The following is a 17,439-nucleotide window of genomic DNA, read 5'->3' on the forward strand; positions in this document are numbered from 1 at the left end:
TTTGCAATGTTTCAAAATTAAAAAATAGATGCAATTTCAGAGATGATGTCTGTGAGATAGCCAGTCTCCAAAATGACCCTAATGCTCCTCTCCTCCTGGTATTCATGACTGTATAGTCATAAATCCTTCCATAGAGCTAGTCCATGTGAGCAAAGTGGAGGTGACACTTGGGACCTGGGAAAGCTAGATCATTGTGATGTCTGCCTTGCTCTCTCTTGGATCTTTTGCTCTAAGAGAAGTCAGCTACCATGCTGTGAGGACACTCAACCAGTCTTGTGGAAAGGTCTTTATGGAGAGAAGCCAAGGCCTACTATCAATAGTCAGCCATATATGTGAACCATGTACATGAGCATGAGCCTCTGTGGAGGTTGATTCTCTGGCCTCCAGTCAAGCCTTCCAGTGACTGGAGCTCCACTGACTGATGACGGCAACTGTGTGAGAGACCTCCAAGCCAGAACTGCCAATCAAGCCACGCCTCAATTTCTGATCAACAGAAACTGAGGAAGACAAAAATGTATGTTGTTTTATTAAGCCACTGAGTTTTGGGGTATTTATTATGCAGCAACAGAGAACTGATACAATTTCAGGATTTCCCGCTCCCTGAATACTCTCCCCACCTTCTCACTGATGCCCGACATGAATAGGAAAAGACCTTTCCACACTGTGCATAAAGTTAACATGCTAATACCCCTTTGAAGAGAGAATACATTCACTTAAATTCATGGTAAAACGTATGTGATAGATATAAATCATTTCTTTTTAAAACTCTTAGCAGGCTAACCTATTGAGACATTAATTTCAGCCTTATTCTTGATGTTTAAAAGACTAGAAAGAATAAAAAAGTAATTTCTCCCTCAGGGTCTACCATCCCAAGAATAGCTAAAGTCTTGAATTATAAGATCTAGGCTCCTCTTACAACCTCCTCCCCCTTTGCCCAACACCCAACAAAACACATGGGTCAACAGCGTCTTGGTGTTTCAAGGACCACCCTAAAGAAGATGACTCCTCACTCCCACCCCCACTTTATCTTGAGGATTAGGTAATAGAGAATTAGGTAATATGCTGGAATTGCTCCATAAGGGCAAGGGAAAGAGCTGGTACTGGTTTAGAACGAGGGCAAGGGCCCAGGCCTAAGGAATAAATGACTTCCTCCAGGCTGGAAAGGGTTTTGGAATTTCCTTCCCAATGGAAGAATGAAAGGAAATGGAAACCTGACCCTGGTTTGCATGCAGTCCCTCCCTGTGTGTCTGTGCATGCGTGCGCGTGTGCGTGCGTGTGTGTGTGTGTGTGTGTGTGTGTGCGTGCGTGCGTGTCGGAAGGGGGGCAGGGGAGCCTGGTTGGGGGCGTCGGGGTAAAGTAGGAATTGCCTTATGGGGTGTCTGAGGAAGTGGGATCCTGGGTCCTGGCCATGCTCCAAAGATCCCGCCTTACCCCCACTGCTGCCCATCTGGTTTGCCGGCTGTGGAGCTGTACCCTTCAGTGGTCATGGAATAGTAGCATCAAGACCGAAAAACAGAAGGAAGAAAGCTCTCCCCCCAATCTTTCCCCAAAATTTTGGGACTTCACAGCCCTAGAGAGAGGGGAAGGGGAAGCTCAGAATGTGACTAATGAATTTCCCGCCAACGATGACAGGCGGGAGCTGAGCCAGATTTCTTTAATTTGCTAAATTAAAAGACACGTGACGCTTCTTGCTCCAGAGCCGGTTGCAGCGAATTCACTTCAATTAGACCTACTTTTCCTGGGAGCGGTTTTGGTAGGTAGAAGGTGGAGGGTGGGGTTAAGGGAATGGAAGAAGGTGGAGGAAATAAAAGAGGAGCTAAGAGACTAGAGTTCCCCTTGCGCCAGTTGTCGTCACAGGTCCCGGCGCGCGGCCGCGGGTCCGGCTCAGACACAAACACACGCACGTGCGCCCCGCCCCCGCCGCGCGCACGCGCCCCGAGGCTCCGGCGACGGCGACGGGCGCGCGCGCGGTGTTCGCTGCCCCCACGCCGCTCCCTCTGCTCTGATCGCCGCGTTTACCGCTTCCCGCACTGCTCCACGCCGACCCGGACCTGGAGGCGGTGCCGGCGGCCGGTGGGCTCCGGCGGGCGCAGCGGTCGAGGCGGCGGCGCGGGGGAGCGACCCGAGCCCCGCAAGTCCTCTGGAGGCGATGTTGCCGGGCCCGGGCCCCTACGTAAGTCGGGCGCCGCGACAGGCCGGCCGGTGAGACGCCGCCAGGAGAGGCCGCGACGGAGCTCCCGGACCCGCCATGGGCTGAGACACGTCTTCGCCGAGCAGGTGCAGTGACCAGAGGTCCCGAGGGGACCCTCCCCGACAGGCCTGGGGACCATCAACCCCGTCAGGACGTGCCTTGCCCAGGTCGTGCCCTGTTGACTTTCCCTCAGCTCCTCCCCAGAGGCTCTGCCTCCAAACCCGGCCCGTGCAAGCCCTGCGAAACCAACAGTCCCATACATACGGGGCGTGCCCTTCTCCTACACTCGTGTGACCCCAGCCCAGTATGTCCTTGTACCCACTTCCTCCTCTGCCCCAGTATTTTGAGCACAGTGCTTGGAAACTACCCAGCATCTGTGCCTTTCTCTTCTAGCCCAGTGAGGGTTTGGGGTGGAGGGGAAGAGTCGTCCTTCCCCTCTTGAGGCCCTGGTGGCTACAGACCTATCCTCTCTGGTAAGCCTGTAGTAAAAGTGACCCTTCCTTACCCACCAGAATATGCCCGGGTGACTCCCTCCCAGATCTTCCTGTGGCCTTCCTTGCCTTCCCTAGTGACACTATGCAACCCCAGCGTGACCTGCGACGCCTTTGGCTCCTGCTGCTGTCCTTGCTCCTGCTCCTCTTTGAGATGGCCAGAGCTGGCCGACCCGTGGTTAGCTGTCCTGCCGCCTGCCTGTGCGCCAGCAATATCCTTAGTTGCTCCAAGCAGCAGCTGCCCAATGTGCCCCACTCCTTGCCCAGCTACACCGCACTGTTAGATCTCAGCCACAACAACCTGAGCCGCCTGCGGGCCGAGTGGACCCCAACACGCCTCACCCAACTGCACTCCCTGCTGCTGAGCCACAACCACCTGAACTTCATCTCCTCGGAGGCCTTTTCCCCGGTACCCAACCTGCGCTACCTGGACCTCTCCTCCAACCAGCTGCGCACACTGGATGAGTTCCTGTTCAGCGAGCTGCAGGCACTGGAGGTGTTGCTGCTCTACAACAACCGCATTGTGGCCGTGGACCGCTGCGCCTTCGATGACATGGCCCAGCTGCAGAAGCTCTACTTGAGCCAGAACCAGATCTCCCGCTTCCCCTTAGAACTGGTCAAGGAAGGAGCCAAGCTACCTAAACTAACACTTCTGGATCTCTCCTCCAACAAACTAAAGAACTTACCATTGCCAGACCTGCAGAAGCTGCCTGCATGGATCAAGAATGGTCTGTACCTACATAACAATCCACTGCACTGTGACTGTGAGCTCTATCGGCTCTTTTCACACTGGCAGTACCGGCAGCTGAGCTCCGTGAAGGACTTTCAGGAGGACTTGTACTGCATGAGCTCCAAGAAGCTGCACAATGTCTTCAACCTGAGTTTCCTCAATTGCAGTGAGTACAAGGAGCATGCCTGGGAGGCCCACCTGGGTGAAACCTTGACCATTAAGTGTGACACCAAGCAACAGGGGATGACCAAGGTGTGGATGACACCGAGCAATGAACGGGTGCTAGATAAAGTGGCCAACAGCACAGTGACAGTGTCCAAGGATGGCAGTCTTTATTTCCAGCGTGTGCAGCTTGAGGATGGTGGTGTGTATACCTGCTATGCCATGGGGGAGGCTTTCAATGAGACACTGTCTGTGGAGTTGAAAGTGTATAATTTCACCTTGCACGGGCACCATGACACCCTCAACACAGCCTATACCACCCTAGTGGGCTGTATCCTCAGTGTGGTCCTTGTTCTCATATACCTGTATCTCACCCCTTGCCGCTGCTGGTGCCGGGGTGTCGAGAAGCCTTCCAGCCATCAAGGAGACAGCCTCAGCTCTTCCATGCTTAGTACCACACCCAACCACGACCCTATGGCTGGTGGGGACAAGGATGATGGTTTTGACAGGAGGGTGGCCTTCCTGGAACCTGTGGGACCCGGGCAAGGTCAAAACGGCAAGCTCAAGCCAGGCAACACTCTGCCGGTGCCCGAGGCGACAGGCAAGGGCCAGCGGAGGATGTCAGATCCAGAATCGGTCAGCTCGGTCTTCTCTGATACGCCTATTGTGGTGTGAGCAGGATGGGTTGGTGGGGATGTTCTACCCCAGGAGAGGTAATGCACCCCTGAAGGATATGAGGGGATGGAAGAGAGGCCTGGCTACTCAAGGGAGTGGGTTCCCCTGACCTCAAGGGAATTGGTCATAGGTACAGTAGGCAAGACCCTAAATGGTGTGGCTGCCGCGACTTTCAAATAGGGGTATATCAATCCTCAGGCAAATGCTGCACTCTTGCCAAAGCCCTGGCAGTTCTCCGTGTGATGGAGGAAGAGGAGCATGTCTGAATGAAGAAGGGGTGAGGGGGAAAAGCAGATTCCCTAAACTTTTTCTAGGTCATCCCTAGCTCCTTAAGAGAAAATCATTTGGAGGAAAAAAAAAAATCATGTTTTTTTTTTCTATCTCTGCCCACCCACACCAGTGTGTGTTGGGGAGAACTTCCACAGGAGCCACATTGGGAAAAAGCTGCAGTATCTTCTTGGGCCAGGAAGTCACATTTCACAGCTGGGGAAATTGGAAACCTTTGGAAAAATGAGTCAGGAAAAGGCTGAGACCTCAATTGATAACATTCCCCAAAGCTACTGTGACTTCCCCCTAATGCCCTCCTCTTTCCCAGTGAGCCCTGGGTGGGTGGATCTTTGCAAGAGCCTGGCCTGTTGCCTGTCAGATATGGCAACAATGTGAGATGTGGTATCTGTGTCTTGTCCTGGGACCAGTGGCACAGGAATACAGCATGAACTGAGGGGTGCATGTCACAGCATAGGTGCCAGCACATAACTTGCAAACAGGGGCTAAACTCCAGATTGGCTAATTCCCTGTTGGTAAAACCCGTGGTTAGCATTTGATTCCTAGCACCTGGAACTAGGACCAGGATGGGAGCTGAAGGCAGAGCTTGTATGGGTGTCTGTCACAGATGTGGGATGTAGAGCCACTTCACATTAGGAGGAGGGTGAAGCAGCCTCTATTATGTAGCATCCGGCTGGACCTACGTGATTTTCTGTGTATGCCATCTCTTCATTCAGGCTCCTTATCAAGCTTAGGTGGGATTCTGAGTTTTCCCTAATACGCTGCTCTGCAATAGAAGGGGTCCTGGGAAGTCTGGCCCCAGCTGGGTTAGACTGGGCTTGGGGGAGGGGAGCTGGGAGGTATCTTCTCTACGTGGACAAAGCTGCCCTGCACGTCTCATACATCTCACCCCAGCAAAGACAAAGCACTGGATTTCATCATCTGAGGGGTTGAAGCTGGGTGGTCTCTGCCCCAGAATGGCAGTTTGGAGTGTGGCCTACAGTTCTGCCCTCTTCACAAGGTTCTAGGCAGTCTTCAGAGACAGTCAGGGGCACTAAACTTTGGAAGAACAGGCCCAGGCCCATTCCGTCCAAGGCTGCAGAATACTTTGGGGATGAAGATAACTGCTCCGTTCAGCTTTTCCCTATGTTGCAGGCCCTGGATGCTCTGAGCTCGGGCAAGGGGATAAGGAGGGCAAAGGTGAAAATGATCTCTGACATTGGTCTTTTCAGTCTTTCCCCTTTCTCCCACCAAGTTTCCTGTCCACTGGAAGTTCTCCAGATCTAGTTTCCTGACTTGTTCTTTAGGTTCCAAGAGGTGTCTTTTATGTATGGGTAAGGGCTGCTTACGAGGAGCCTACTAAGATTGGGGAAGGAGATTAGAACTCAACATCTTCCCCTTGTTTGTTCCTGGGATGTCAAGACTGCTGTTCATCCTTTATTAGCAATCTAATTTTGTGCAGAGAGGTGTGGCATTTCCCTCAAGTACTTGCATGCTCATAGGTATGCATGCTTATAGGTATGCATGCACACCAGCACCTTGACTTCCATCAGGACAGGGATTCTTTAGTCCCCACCAGTGTCCACTTTCAGAATGGTTTCCACCTATGTGCACAACTTCATGCACAGTTTTCTTGCCCTGTAGGAGAGACAGTGACCATGCCAGGATCCCCAAATACAAACTCTTGTACTTTAAATTTTTGAACTCCTTAAAGCTTCACCCACATCTCCATGGTACTGAATAACTTCTCTGCAAAGGCTGGAGTTAGGAGAACCACAGGTTAAAGACCTTGGGAGAAGGGATGATGAGCTAGCTGGTTCTTCAGAGTCCTCAGAAGCCCTGGATTAAAGATAAGATACATGAGAAATAAATGTAGAACTAGGTCAGTGTTGGACCCAGGACACTGGCAGGGACCAAGCAGCTCTAAGTTACTCTTGTATGTTAACTGCCTTCGTAAGACAGGGGCAGGAGGGAAAGTTGGTTGTATTCCAGAGACTTCTGAGGATTTTGTTATTGGAGCTATAGAAACCAGGACTCCCTCCTCAGACTTTCCAGGGAACCTGGGACAATCTCATTTCCATATTGCAGCTTTCCCTCTAGGCACCACCTAGGCCTCTGAAAATCTTCAAAGTGGATGTCAAATGACATCCTTCTGGCGCATTCTACCTGAGTTCCTGGGGACTAGAAGGGCCCTTGTCTTCGTAAGTCCCACCCAGTTTAGGGAATAAGAGAAGGCTTTGAGGCCCTTAGGTCTCCCTACTGTATCCACTAGGTTGGCCCCTAATCTGAGAGACTGGTAGGTGTGCCTGGCTGTCCCACCAAGAGACTGAACTGAGTAGCTTTTTGCCGTAGTTTGTTGACAGAACCCAAAGGTAGCTACCTACTTGGGGAATTGAGTACTCAGCATATGTAAGCTCAACTAGAACTCTGTAGAAAATTGCCAGGTCTGGTTATAAGGAAAGGCTGAGAGATCACCCCACCCCCTCCCCTGACCCTGCACTCAAACCAGTCTCCCAGGAAGCAAGTGTCCCTAGAGAAAGAGTATGACAGGGCTCTACAATCTGTCTATGTGATTATGTGTGATCTTTTTTTCTTTGCCTGTATTTATGGGGCTCATAGGGAGGGGCCAGGAAAACCCCAGCTGGAGAGTAAAGCTGACTGATTCCAGTTTTGTGTGTGTTCTTGCCTCTGTATTTCCCTGTAGCCCTGCTGGCAAGGTGAGCAGGCCTTCCCCCATCCAGGCCCCTATTCTTCCCGCTTGTGTACATCCAGGCTGGCAAACCTTTGAGCCTCTGGGCTCTGAAAACTAGACAATGATCATTAAACCTGGCTTGAGTCTCTGTTCTGGCCTAGTCTGTGACTGGTTTATTTCTCTTTTCAGCTCCTGTATGTAGGGGGTGGGTGTGTTTCAATGTACCTTAGAGGGGTGTTCCCTGTCTAGGAGAGAATATTTAAATGCTGCTGTAAGGGCACACGTAGAATCCACAACAAGGCATTAAGGTAGACCAGGGGTTAGCAAACTTCTCTGAAGAGTTTGCAGGCCACACAATCTTTGTTACAACTACTCAGCTATGCTGTTGTAGCAGGAAGGCAGACACAGATAGTACATTAAATGAATGACTGTGGCTCTGTTAAAATAAAACTTTAAGGACATTGAAATTTGAATTTCTTATCATTTCAACATGTCTCAAGTGTTTTCAATCATTTAAAAATGTAAAACTCCTATAAGCTCACAGGCCATACAAAACCATGCAGGGGGCTGATTTTGGCCAGCAGACCATAGTTTGCCAACCTGATGGACAAATTCTTGAAAGAAATGTCACATTAACAGGAGAGCTTTCAAATTCCATGACTTGGGCTAGATCCTGTAGATAATGAAGGTTTCCTGGATCCCTGGGGAGGAGGGTTGCATCTCAGCAGAGTTCTCTTAAAGTCTAGATTAAGCCTACTACCTGAACTATGGAAAAACCTTGGACTAGGTTAAAAGAAATGGAGAACAGGACACTTGCACAGTATTTTAATTATTACCAATATATTTTCATGTAAATGGTAACTCAGTTTGGCTAAAAGCATATTCATCTAATGGGCAGATTGATATTCATTGACAATTTAATGTGTCCTAGGCATTGCACAGAACAGAGAAATGCAGTCCCCATTTTCTTGGTACAGACACAGCCTACCCAGAACCAGATTGGGTTCTATTAACTCTGAGCATGCACGTTCTCTGGCTGCTCTCTTGGTACTTCTGGAAGGGGGTTATCATGATAGATCCAAAAGGGGAGAGGAAATGGTATAGGGAAAACAAATTAAAAGAATCAGAATTTGAATAATTATCTAATTTCTTACATTGATAAAATCATAACCAAAGGTTTCCTGTCTGGAAAGCTGTCTTTTTCTCCTCATGAGGAACAACCAAAGTGGTGAGAGAGAGAGGCACCTCACAGCCAGCCACACCAGACAAATCAACCTTGGCAGTCAATGAAATGGCAGATGTTGATGCCAGAGTGCCCCCCCAGTCTACATTTGTATAGCAGTTTTCATCTTTTCAAAGCAGTTTTTGTTATGGCTGAGTTTGGCCAAGAGAATGAATCTGGTAGAGGACAGGTCTGGGAAGACTCCTAGGAGCTCTCCCCTCTGTTCTGGCCCATGCCAAGCCCTGTCTTTGAGACTAAAAAGTTTTCATCCTCCTCTCTCCATCATCCCAAGGAAGATGGCTACATCTCTTAACCCTCCCCCTCTCTCCATCCAAAGCCACAGGTTTCTAGATTCTGGTCAAGATGTGCAATTCTGTCTGCCACTCTTACAGTACTTTCCTGAGCTCCTCTGAGGTGGCATTTCAGGGGACTGGAGGAGACTATTATGACAGATGCCTTTTAGAATAGAAGAGAGTTTAGTGGATCAGCCAGTCTAGGGTCTCTTTCACTGGAAGTCTCAACTCCATCCCTTTCTGCAACTATAGTTCTTGTACCCCTTATCTTGTCTCCCAGAAGATCACTGGTGAAGGTTCGCCTTACCCACAACATTGCAGGAAGGGCTCAGGTCTTCAGTGGGGTCTGGCTACAGTGAGCCTATGCTGGATGCTTCCTCTCCTGGGGCTTGAGAGGAGAAGGCCAAAGCAGCTGCCATGTCGAACCCCTTCATCAGGTTTATACACCCAGGTGGAAAATATAAATTGGTAAAGGTACTTAAATCTGCCCTGAGGCCTCCCAATCTATGTCGGCCTGGTTATTGTCCCAGAATCAGAGAGAGTGTGAAACCATGTCCTGAGAGAACCAACCTTCCTTAAGCCCGGACATGGAGCACTCCAGGGACTTCTAGGCACTCTACAGCACTGGCATGCACAAGGTAAGAGTCACTGACCCTAAAGTTAGGGGGAGGTATGTATGCTTGTGTGTGTGTGTGTGTGTGTGTGCAAACATGCAGGCAGGTTGGGGAGCACTGTGTAGCTGGATAGAACTTTGTCCTGCTTTTCCCTCACCTCCCATTTTCCCTTCACTTGGCTGTAGTTTGCTTTAGGTCTAAGCAGAAAGGCCTAACCCAGACATGGACATCCTTAGAAAGCACTGTGACATAACTGGGAATCTGCTTTAAAGGGTGCTGGGGGCTCCTCATGTATACTCAGTGAAACAGTTGAATCCTCTGGTACCCTAGAATAGCCTGAAATAGCTATTTAATCTGCTCTTAAGAGAGGTTTTAAAAAATCATCTGGAAAATTCTGACAATAGCAGGTGGATGAAAAACTGGGACTCTTATTTCCTGCAGTGGTGACTAGCCAAGCCTTCTGGGTGGGTGAGTAGGGAAGGGGAAGGTGGTCTTACTGGAGGTACTCTGTGTCTACTTTAAGCTTGGCCCAGTACTGGAGACAGTCTACTTCAAACTGCCCTCCAAGGCAGTTCTAGGGCACTCTCCTCCCATCTGGCAGCTGTTTCTTCTCTGTGCCTATGCTGGGAGAACTGCTGAAGCAAGGCCCAATGCCTGACTGGCATTTCATTGCTGGATCTCAGGAGAGATAAAAAAGAAATTAAGATTTAAAAAATGAATACTGAGGTCTCTGCACTGCTGTTGTTCCTGCTTCTATGTCCACTCCAGGCAGACTGCTGGCTGTTGTCAGAAAAATGGAATGGGAAGTATCCCTTCCCTAATTCAAAATGTAAACAGAACAGCTTTCACAGTGTGTGTGCATGTGTGCATGTGTTTTAATTCTAATGAAGTCCTTTGAGGAGGAGGGGACTCTCAGATCCTACTCTAAGAGCCTGAAACAAGAAAAGGGAAACCTGTGGCAAGCTAGGGGGCCATGGCTCAGAGCTCTGCATCCCAGTGCCCTGCATGAAGGCCTGAGGCATGCACTGCTCAGCCTGTGACCACAGGGGAAACCAGAGCGTAAGGGAAAGCAGTGTTGTGTCCATTACTGTTGCCTCTCCCTTCCTGGCTTATCTGCTCCACTGTTCCCTCAGAAGAGCAGAATTAGGTGGTAGAGATTTAGACAGACGCATGACCAGTAGCTCCACATTAAGACCAGCTCCAGAAACTTCAGGCTGGACTTGGGGGATAACTGCACTCACCCTCAGATTTGTACTCGTCCCCATGACTTGAAAACCCCAGGCATGCAGCATGCAGGGCAAGGTTCACCAGAGTCATAGCCTTGGTGGCAGTCCTGGATGAGAACTGACCTTGCATCTGGAAGGAGGAAATGTGTCTGTGTTCTCATAATTGCCAGCAACAAAACCTCTCTTGAGACTTGGGTCCCCTAACCAGCATTATCCATAACTGTTTATTGCCTCCTTGAAAGAAGCATGAAACCAGGATGAGTGAAAGAAAAGGACAAGAACATAATACCACCTGTTTGCATTTGGTTAAACTACAGTGAACTTTCCAATGCCTGTTAACATGCATTCTTTCACTTAACCCTTACAGGCTTGTGAGGTAGGTGGAGCAGTAGGCGATCTGCCCACGGCCACACCAGTGTTAGGAAGAGACTGCAGGTTTCCTGGCTTCCCGGGCAATGCACTCCTCACTGCATGTTATACCAGCTCTTTCTGCCCCCCAGATGGAGGGGCAGCAGGGGCACTAAACCAGACACCTCCCTAATCCCTAATCCCACAGAGGGCCAGTGGACTGAGGTCAGTGCTTCAGGACCAGGGTTGTCCTCTGGAGGCCACAGGTAAACAGATGGGCAGTACTACAGGTTCAAGGTCAATGCAGAAGAGCATACACTGTGTTCTCTACATCTTGATCTTTTCAGGTGAAAAGTCCATATTGGTTTACTCAGGGGATTCTTAGAGCCCACTTAAAAAGGAAAAAAGTCTCATGCCACAGCTGGGAAGTGAGACTTATGACCCCTCCTCCAGTCTCCCAGTGCCTCCCATTCTTTTACACTCTATAGACCAGGAAGAGGGGGAAGGTGAGGCCGATTGACTCAGCCTGCAAGTGCTTAGAGATCTGGAGCTGAACCCCAGCACTGTTCAGCTAATGATAATTATTAACTCTGAACAGGCCTTGGCACAGCAGCCAGCTGGCTCAGGGAGGATGCCTGGATCTCCCACAGTGAGGTTTTAAAAGCAAGACCCATAGCAGCCACGCATGGGGGTGGAAAGGTAGGGGCAATGAGAAAGGAGGGACAGGCCAGTGTCAGGGAGCGGGAGGGGTAGTCTGGCCTGTGAGAGGGTGGGGAGAGAGGAGGCACAGGCTGCCCAGAGACAACAGCCTTCCTTTGATGCAGCTGACAAGCCAAGAAAGTGAGGCTGAAAGACTTCACTGGGCACAGAGCTCTGCCGTTCAACACCACCCTCAGCCATGGTGGGGCTCAAGGAAGGGGGGGCTATAGGAGAGATGGGGTGGGGAAGGGACATATGAACCCAGAATGGTAATCCTATTACTCTTTAGATTTGGATACAAAATCATCTATATTTCTAATGTCCTCAAGGTTGAGTTTGAATATTATCATATTTGGAATTAGGACTTAGTCTGATATGCAGATCTGTGCAAATGACATGCAATTTTTTAATTCTTATTTGAGCACCCTGTTTTTTTTTTCCTAAGGCAAAACAGGCTGACTACTAGCAGCTTTCCCTAGCCAGGGGATAACGGCAAAAGGGCAGCTGTTTGCTTCTTCCCCGAGGCCTCTGCCTCACTGCAGAGGAGGCCAGCTCCTATCCCAGATGGGGAGCTACAGGGAGGTGGAGGAAATAGAGGGTGCAGGGAGGAGGAAAACACAGGCAAGAGGCATATGCAGCCAGCAGCCACCGGGGTCCCAGGCAGAGGAAGAGGTGCCTTGGCACTGAGGTCCCCAGGATGTGAGGGTAGGTGGTGATGAAGGGAGCCCTGCAAAGAGGGGAGAGGACGGGAGGGAAATCCCCCCCCACCCACAGTCTGCTCAGCCAGGAAGAAGGGCTCCTCCTGGTGACCTACTCACTATACTGCAGTCAGACTGGCTAAGCAGGAGACCACCTTTGCCCTCCTCTCTGCCCTGTGTCCCTGCCCTCCAGGCTTACTGGTCAGAGAGGTGACAGTTGGGGCCTCTTCCTCCTGCAGAATATAAATGACTTTCCCCTTCCTCCCAGGGCTGGGAATAGACATCAGCTGGCATTGCCCACGCATACTGCTGGCTGTCAGCCCGCCTGCCTGCCCACCAGCCCCCGCACCACCTGGGAGGAGGCAACACCTCAGGCAGGCTCAGGCTTTATGGCATTGTCTGCTTGGCTCTCAGGGCAAGCTGTAAAACTTACTCTGCCTTCTCACCCTGCTGCAGACAGGGTGTAACAGGGGAAGAGTAAATGGAATTCCTGATCAAGTGACCTTATGTGAGAATCTCCTCCATGCAGCCACAGTAATCATCTCTTCCAAACTCAGACCACACTGGATAGTTTGAGATGTGAGAGAGGGCAGTGAAAGAGGCACAATCACCCTCTGCACAGCAGGGGCCCCCTTTAGATGCCCAGGGTCTAGAGAGCTCCTGGGAGATGCCATCTAACCCAGAAGGGTCCTAATGAGGTCTACTCCGAGGACATTTCTGCCCTTGCAGTCTCCATTCCTGTACTGTTGAATCATACCAACCTCCTTTTTCTGAACCACCCAGAGAGGAGGTCTTGAATCTTTGGAAGACCTGGGACATCCAGAACACTGCCATAGAGGAATCTCCCCACTGCTCCTTCCAGATTTCCACTGAGCTGTCCCTACCTGCCTCAACACCAGCTTTCCTGGCTCAGCTGTCCTCAGTCCTTGCCATGATCTATGGAGGTACCTTCTCCCCAGCTGAGCCAGAGCACACTTAGCCGGTCTGGCTTCCAGCCCTCACCACCAAGGGCAGTCTGGGGAACTACTTTCAGTTTGGAACAAGGAGGAGTCTCTGCAGGGAAGAAGGTCTAGCCCTCTTTTGCCAGCTGGCACCGAACTCAGCCCCTTCCAGGGCCAAACAGCTGGCAAGAGATGGCAACTGAAGAAAGCTTAGCTGACAAGGGGAGAAGAGGAACCAGGAGGACTTTGTTTTCCCTAGAGCAGAAGAGCCCTACCCCACTTCCTTGGCTCTTTGTTCTACAGGTTTTGGAATAGTTCCATGAAGCTATGTGTTAAAGGCAAGAACCCTGAGCCCTAAGAACAGCAAAACATGAGATGCTCAGGACTACTTTACCACTGAGAATGGATGTCAAGGGAAGGAGCGCACCTGTGCCCTGCAGCCCTCAAGCCCAGATCCTGAGGGCTGAAGGAGGTTCTTAGCTGGGCTGAGAAGCCAAGCCCAGAGCCATAGGCTTGGTTAAGCCAATGCCTTTCTTCTCCTCCAAAAAACTTTCAAGTGACTTAGTGCCTTTACTGTCTTATAGTTCAGGAGACCCTCACCTGGGCGCCTTTCACAGTGCCTGATTCCTTGTGCCCTACTCCACAGGCCAAATCTGCAGATTCCTGAAAAGGCCACAAGAGCAGCCCTGTCCTTCCAGAGGGGAAAGGGGATATGAATGTAAGAATTACAACCTGAGTCTGCTGAGTGGTCCAGCCCATGGTCCAGAGCTGGGGGAGTGTTTTGTGTCATCAACCTGGCAGGCACTGAATGTGGGAGATTGTTTAGAAACACTCACTCATTGCAGATTAGGAAACAGGCCCTGAGACACAGGACTTGCCTAAAGGCGCACAACAGAGCCTAGGAGGACTACAGCCCATGTGCTCTTTCTATTATACCACACTGCTTTCTCACAAGTGACCCAAAAAGCCATAGCTACCATTTATAAGGTACAGGAACCCAACTCTTCATCAGGCACACAAGCACAAAATGATTGCCAACACCATCACCGCCACCACCCAACATTTCTGTCTCCCATTAAAAGTGGAGACTTCAGCATCAAGCCACCCATCACCTTCTACTTGCATCCAGGACACTTCCCCATTTCAGCCCACTGAGTCATCCATCAGCAACAGTAGTTTCGGTTTCTGCAGCCCCTGGCCCAGCTAAGAAGTACAAATACGCTACCACTTCTGACATGGATCTCTTGAAGGTGACCAGAGGAATCACTTAAGTCCAAGGCAAGTGTCCCACCAAGATTCAGAGTTCAGAGGAACTCACATTTCCAATTTCTTTCTTGGCAAGTAGGAGCTGGAGATCTGGTGCATAATCACTAGTGCAGGATAAAGAGGCAGCATCAGGCACAAGTACCAGGCTACACCTTTGATCTGGGCCCGGAACCACACTGAGGACATGCCCAGGAGCACTGTTACCGTAGCCATCAGGTAGACCACCAGTCCACATGTCAGATGGTAGAGCTTGAGGCGAGCCACCCTTGAGACCCTGGCTGCTCGGGGACAGAGGAGGCAGAGTCCACACACTGCCTGGCCACCAGTGGCCAGCAGTGTCAGAGCCCCTAACCAGCTGTGCCAGGATACCAGGTGAGGCAGCTCACTGCGAGTCCTGCTGGAGATGATGAAGCCCAGGCCCAGGGCTGCACAGAGGATGGCTAGTGTCTGTCCTGCCCAGTGGAGTCGAATCCGGGCCTTTCGGGAGCAGAAGAAGAACGGCGAGTGCTCAGGTGAGAAGAGCAGAATGGCCTCAGCCATACAGAGGCAGAACTGTGAGCACAGGAGAGGGCCAGTGAGCCTCAAGCCCAGCTTGGAGGCCTAAGAAAAAGGAGGTGTCCTCATACATCCCAATGAGGACAAACAGCAGAGATAAGAACTCCCACCAGGACCTCCTGCCTCACAGGTCAGCATTTCTGGGCACAATTGGGAATCAACACTTGAGTAGAAGTCTTATCATTCAGGCTGACATCCATGCCCACCCACCTCCTAAGACAATGACTTATATTGACAAATGTTAAACAAATCTTAAGTAAATGTTAAACTTCCTCCTAAACTTTGCAGGGGAGTGGGGGGTTAGGTGGGAAGTGATTGGATAACACCCTTCCACTTCCTCCTTTCAGGCCCTAGTGGAGAAAGAAGCATCTTCCACACCCTCCCACCCCCTTAAACCACCTGACACTACCTACCGCCCAGCCCTCTATTTCCCAATCTTATAGATTGCAAGTAAGATTGGGCCGTTTCCCACACCTCTCTGAGCCTTAGAAAGGCTGAGCCTTCCCAAGGCTGGACGTTTCCCCAGGGGCATATCCAAACAAATCAGCTGCAGAAAAAAGCCCAAACTCACCGCCAAAGCCATGAATACAGGGTGCCAGGAGAAAAGACCTAAGAATCAAAGAGAACAGACTGACGGCTGGGCACCAGTTTCTGCCCCTGTGGCTGGCTGGAGCCCAAAGATTCTGCTTACAGGGGAAATGTCGGGGTACTCTCCCCAAGCCTAATCAGGAATCAGGAACTCAGGGCAAAGAGACCTACGGTGAGCAACCAAGAGGGCGCACACACCCCAGTGTAGCCCTGTGAGGTCCTCACCTCAAGCTGTCAGCCCAGTCCTAGAAGGGACCGTGGCTTCCCTCCCCTACTCCGATCCTCCATGAGGAACTCTGCTTATGATGAACTAGTGAATTCAATTCAGCCGTCTGCCTTTGGAACCCAGCAGCCCAAGTCCCACCCATCCAGGGCCCCGCCCCACCATGCCCTTACTCCCCTTCCACAGTCCGCCCCTCCACTGCCGGGGTCCCCACTCCACCTTTCCTAACACTCCCAGCGCGGCCCCTCCAGCATCCAGCTCCGCCCCCTTCCCTGGCCCCGCCCCCCTCACTCACTGGTTCCTGGCCGGGACAGCACAGTCAGAAAGATGGTGAATCCCAAAGTCACCAGGTGCGCCAAGATCCCGCTGCCTCTCCGCAGCCAGCGGGTCAGTCTCGGCTCCCTCGCTGAAGCGGGAACCAGACCTACCTTCAGGGGCTGCATGGCCGTGCGGGTCCGGCGCACACTCCCAGCTGCCGAAGTGCGTCTTCCGGGTTTGCAATCGCGGAGGCGGCCGCGGCCACGGGAGAGGCTCCTCCCCGGGGACGCCGCCGGCAGTGAGGTGGATCCTCCCACAGCGCCCTCTGGGGGTTGCGGGGGAAGCGCGCGGGCCAGGGAGAGCCCAGAGGGAGGAAGGGGATGGACAGCTCCCAGCCCACCTTGTTTTTTCAGCCAACCTCATTTTTATCTTTTTGTCTACAAGAACTTATAATGTCTCAAGTAGCCTATGGAAATTACATTTATGGCAACTGACTTCACTTGAACACCAAATCACAAACTTGGTACACTGAACCAAGAGTGTAAAACCAGTGTTTTTGTTTTCCAGGAATATTGGGTTTCCCTTGCTGTCCACTCTCTCCTGCCATCCCTATTCTGTCTTAAGTGAATTAAGATCCTTCCCTGCCTAAAAGCAAGGAGACTGAAAGGAAGGACAAGGCCAAAAAATAGTGCCCTGTGCCTGGTGAATTCTGATTTGAGGACCAAAGGAGGAAAATGCAACAGTCTCTTCCCCTCTCTGCACAGTAGCCATCTCAACTGGGATGAATGAAGAGCTAGGGTACCCCCCAGCCCTTGCCGCCTCCACATCACCTGCTCAGCCCTGAGCCAGGTGATCCTGAGAGACCAGGGCCTCCCACACTCCCACTACCTCCCACACCAAGGGAAGTTCTGTAAGTGATCATACCTTTCCCCTGCCTGCCTCCAAAGGCATGGCTCAACTTAAGAAGGCCTACATGTGGAGAGGCTGCACCCGTTCCTTTAAGGGCAAACCCACAGGCCAGGGAGAGATACACCAAAAAAGGCTGTCACACAGAAATCAGGGACATTCTGAGAGCAGCTACCAACTCAATTCAAGCTCCCCCAGTGGTTGAGAAGATAAGGCTGCTAGTAAGGTACAGAAAGGGCAGGTAACACTGGAGAGACTAAATCAATAATTTGGGATGGTGGCCCAGGGCTACTGGAAGACCAGAAAAAGACCAAGGGTGACTCCCATTGGCCCTGACGGCAAAGATCCAAGAGTAGAGCCAGAGGTGTGGCTCCCCTCCCCATGCCCAGTGTCCTTT

The 17,439-nt window shown here is 51.1% G+C and overlaps 2 protein-coding genes across 6 annotated transcripts; one reads left to right on the top strand and one right to left on the bottom strand.

Annotated features, from left to right (window-relative positions):
• Positions 1–1,764: 1,764 nt before the first annotated feature.
• On the top strand, positions 1,765–7,357 carry AMIGO1 (adhesion molecule with Ig like domain 1). Of its 2 annotated transcripts, none has more exons than XM_017666648.3 (2): positions 1,765–2,277; positions 2,761–7,357. In XM_017666648.3, exon 2 carries the CDS (start codon positions 2,768–2,770, stop codon positions 4,247–4,249), a length of 1,482 nt encoding a protein of 493 aa, XP_017522137.1. In that variant the 5' UTR covers positions 1,765–2,277; positions 2,761–2,767; the 3' UTR covers positions 4,250–7,357. The 2 variants fall into 2 exon arrangements, with proteins under 2 accessions (XP_017522137.1, XP_017522136.1); XM_017666647.3 differs by having other exon boundaries at positions 1,770–2,277; positions 2,704–7,357.
• Positions 7,358–8,015: 658 nt separating this feature from the next.
• Positions 8,016–16,574, bottom strand: CYB561D1 (cytochrome b561 family member D1). Of its 4 annotated transcripts, none has more exons than XM_017666637.3 (3): positions 16,307–16,574; positions 15,639–15,676; positions 8,016–15,064 (listed from the first exon to the last, which is right to left on the bottom strand). In XM_017666637.3, exons 1-3 carry the CDS (start codon positions 16,557–16,559, stop codon positions 14,561–14,563), a joined length of 795 nt encoding a protein of 264 aa, XP_017522126.2. In that variant the 5' UTR covers positions 16,560–16,574; the 3' UTR covers positions 8,016–14,560. The 4 variants fall into 4 exon arrangements, with proteins under 4 accessions (XP_017522126.2, XP_073090542.1, XP_017522123.1 ...); XM_073234441.1 differs by having other exon boundaries at positions 8,016–15,112; XM_017666634.3 differs by having other exon boundaries at positions 8,016–15,112; positions 16,174–16,389.
• Between the last annotated feature and the right edge of the window lie 865 nt (positions 16,575–17,439).

Source organism: Manis javanica, chromosome 4 (assembly GCF_040802235.1).
Source record: "Manis javanica isolate MJ-LG chromosome 4, MJ_LKY, whole genome shotgun sequence".
In the NCBI taxonomy this organism is placed as follows: domain Eukaryota; kingdom Metazoa; phylum Chordata; class Mammalia; order Pholidota; family Manidae; genus Manis; species Manis javanica.

Bases quoted from the DNA above. Each gene is read 5' to 3' on its own strand.
- CYB561D1 (XM_073234441.1), bottom strand. From the start codon at position 16,559: ATGAGGTTGGCTGAAAAAACAAGGTGGGCTGGGAGCTGTCCATCCCCT. The intron at 15,677-16,306 runs GTAGGTCTGGTT...TTTGATTCTTAG, and splicing joins CGGCCATGCAGCCCCTGAAG to GTCTTTTCTCCTGGCACCCT. The intron at 15,113-15,638 runs GTGAGTTTGGGC...CCTTTTTCTTAG, and splicing joins CTGTATTCATGGCTTTGGCG to GCCTCCAAGCTGGGCTTGAG.
- AMIGO1 (XM_017666648.3), top strand. From the start codon at position 2,768: ATGCAACCCCAGCGTGACCTGCGACGCCTTTGGCTCCTGCTGCTGTCC.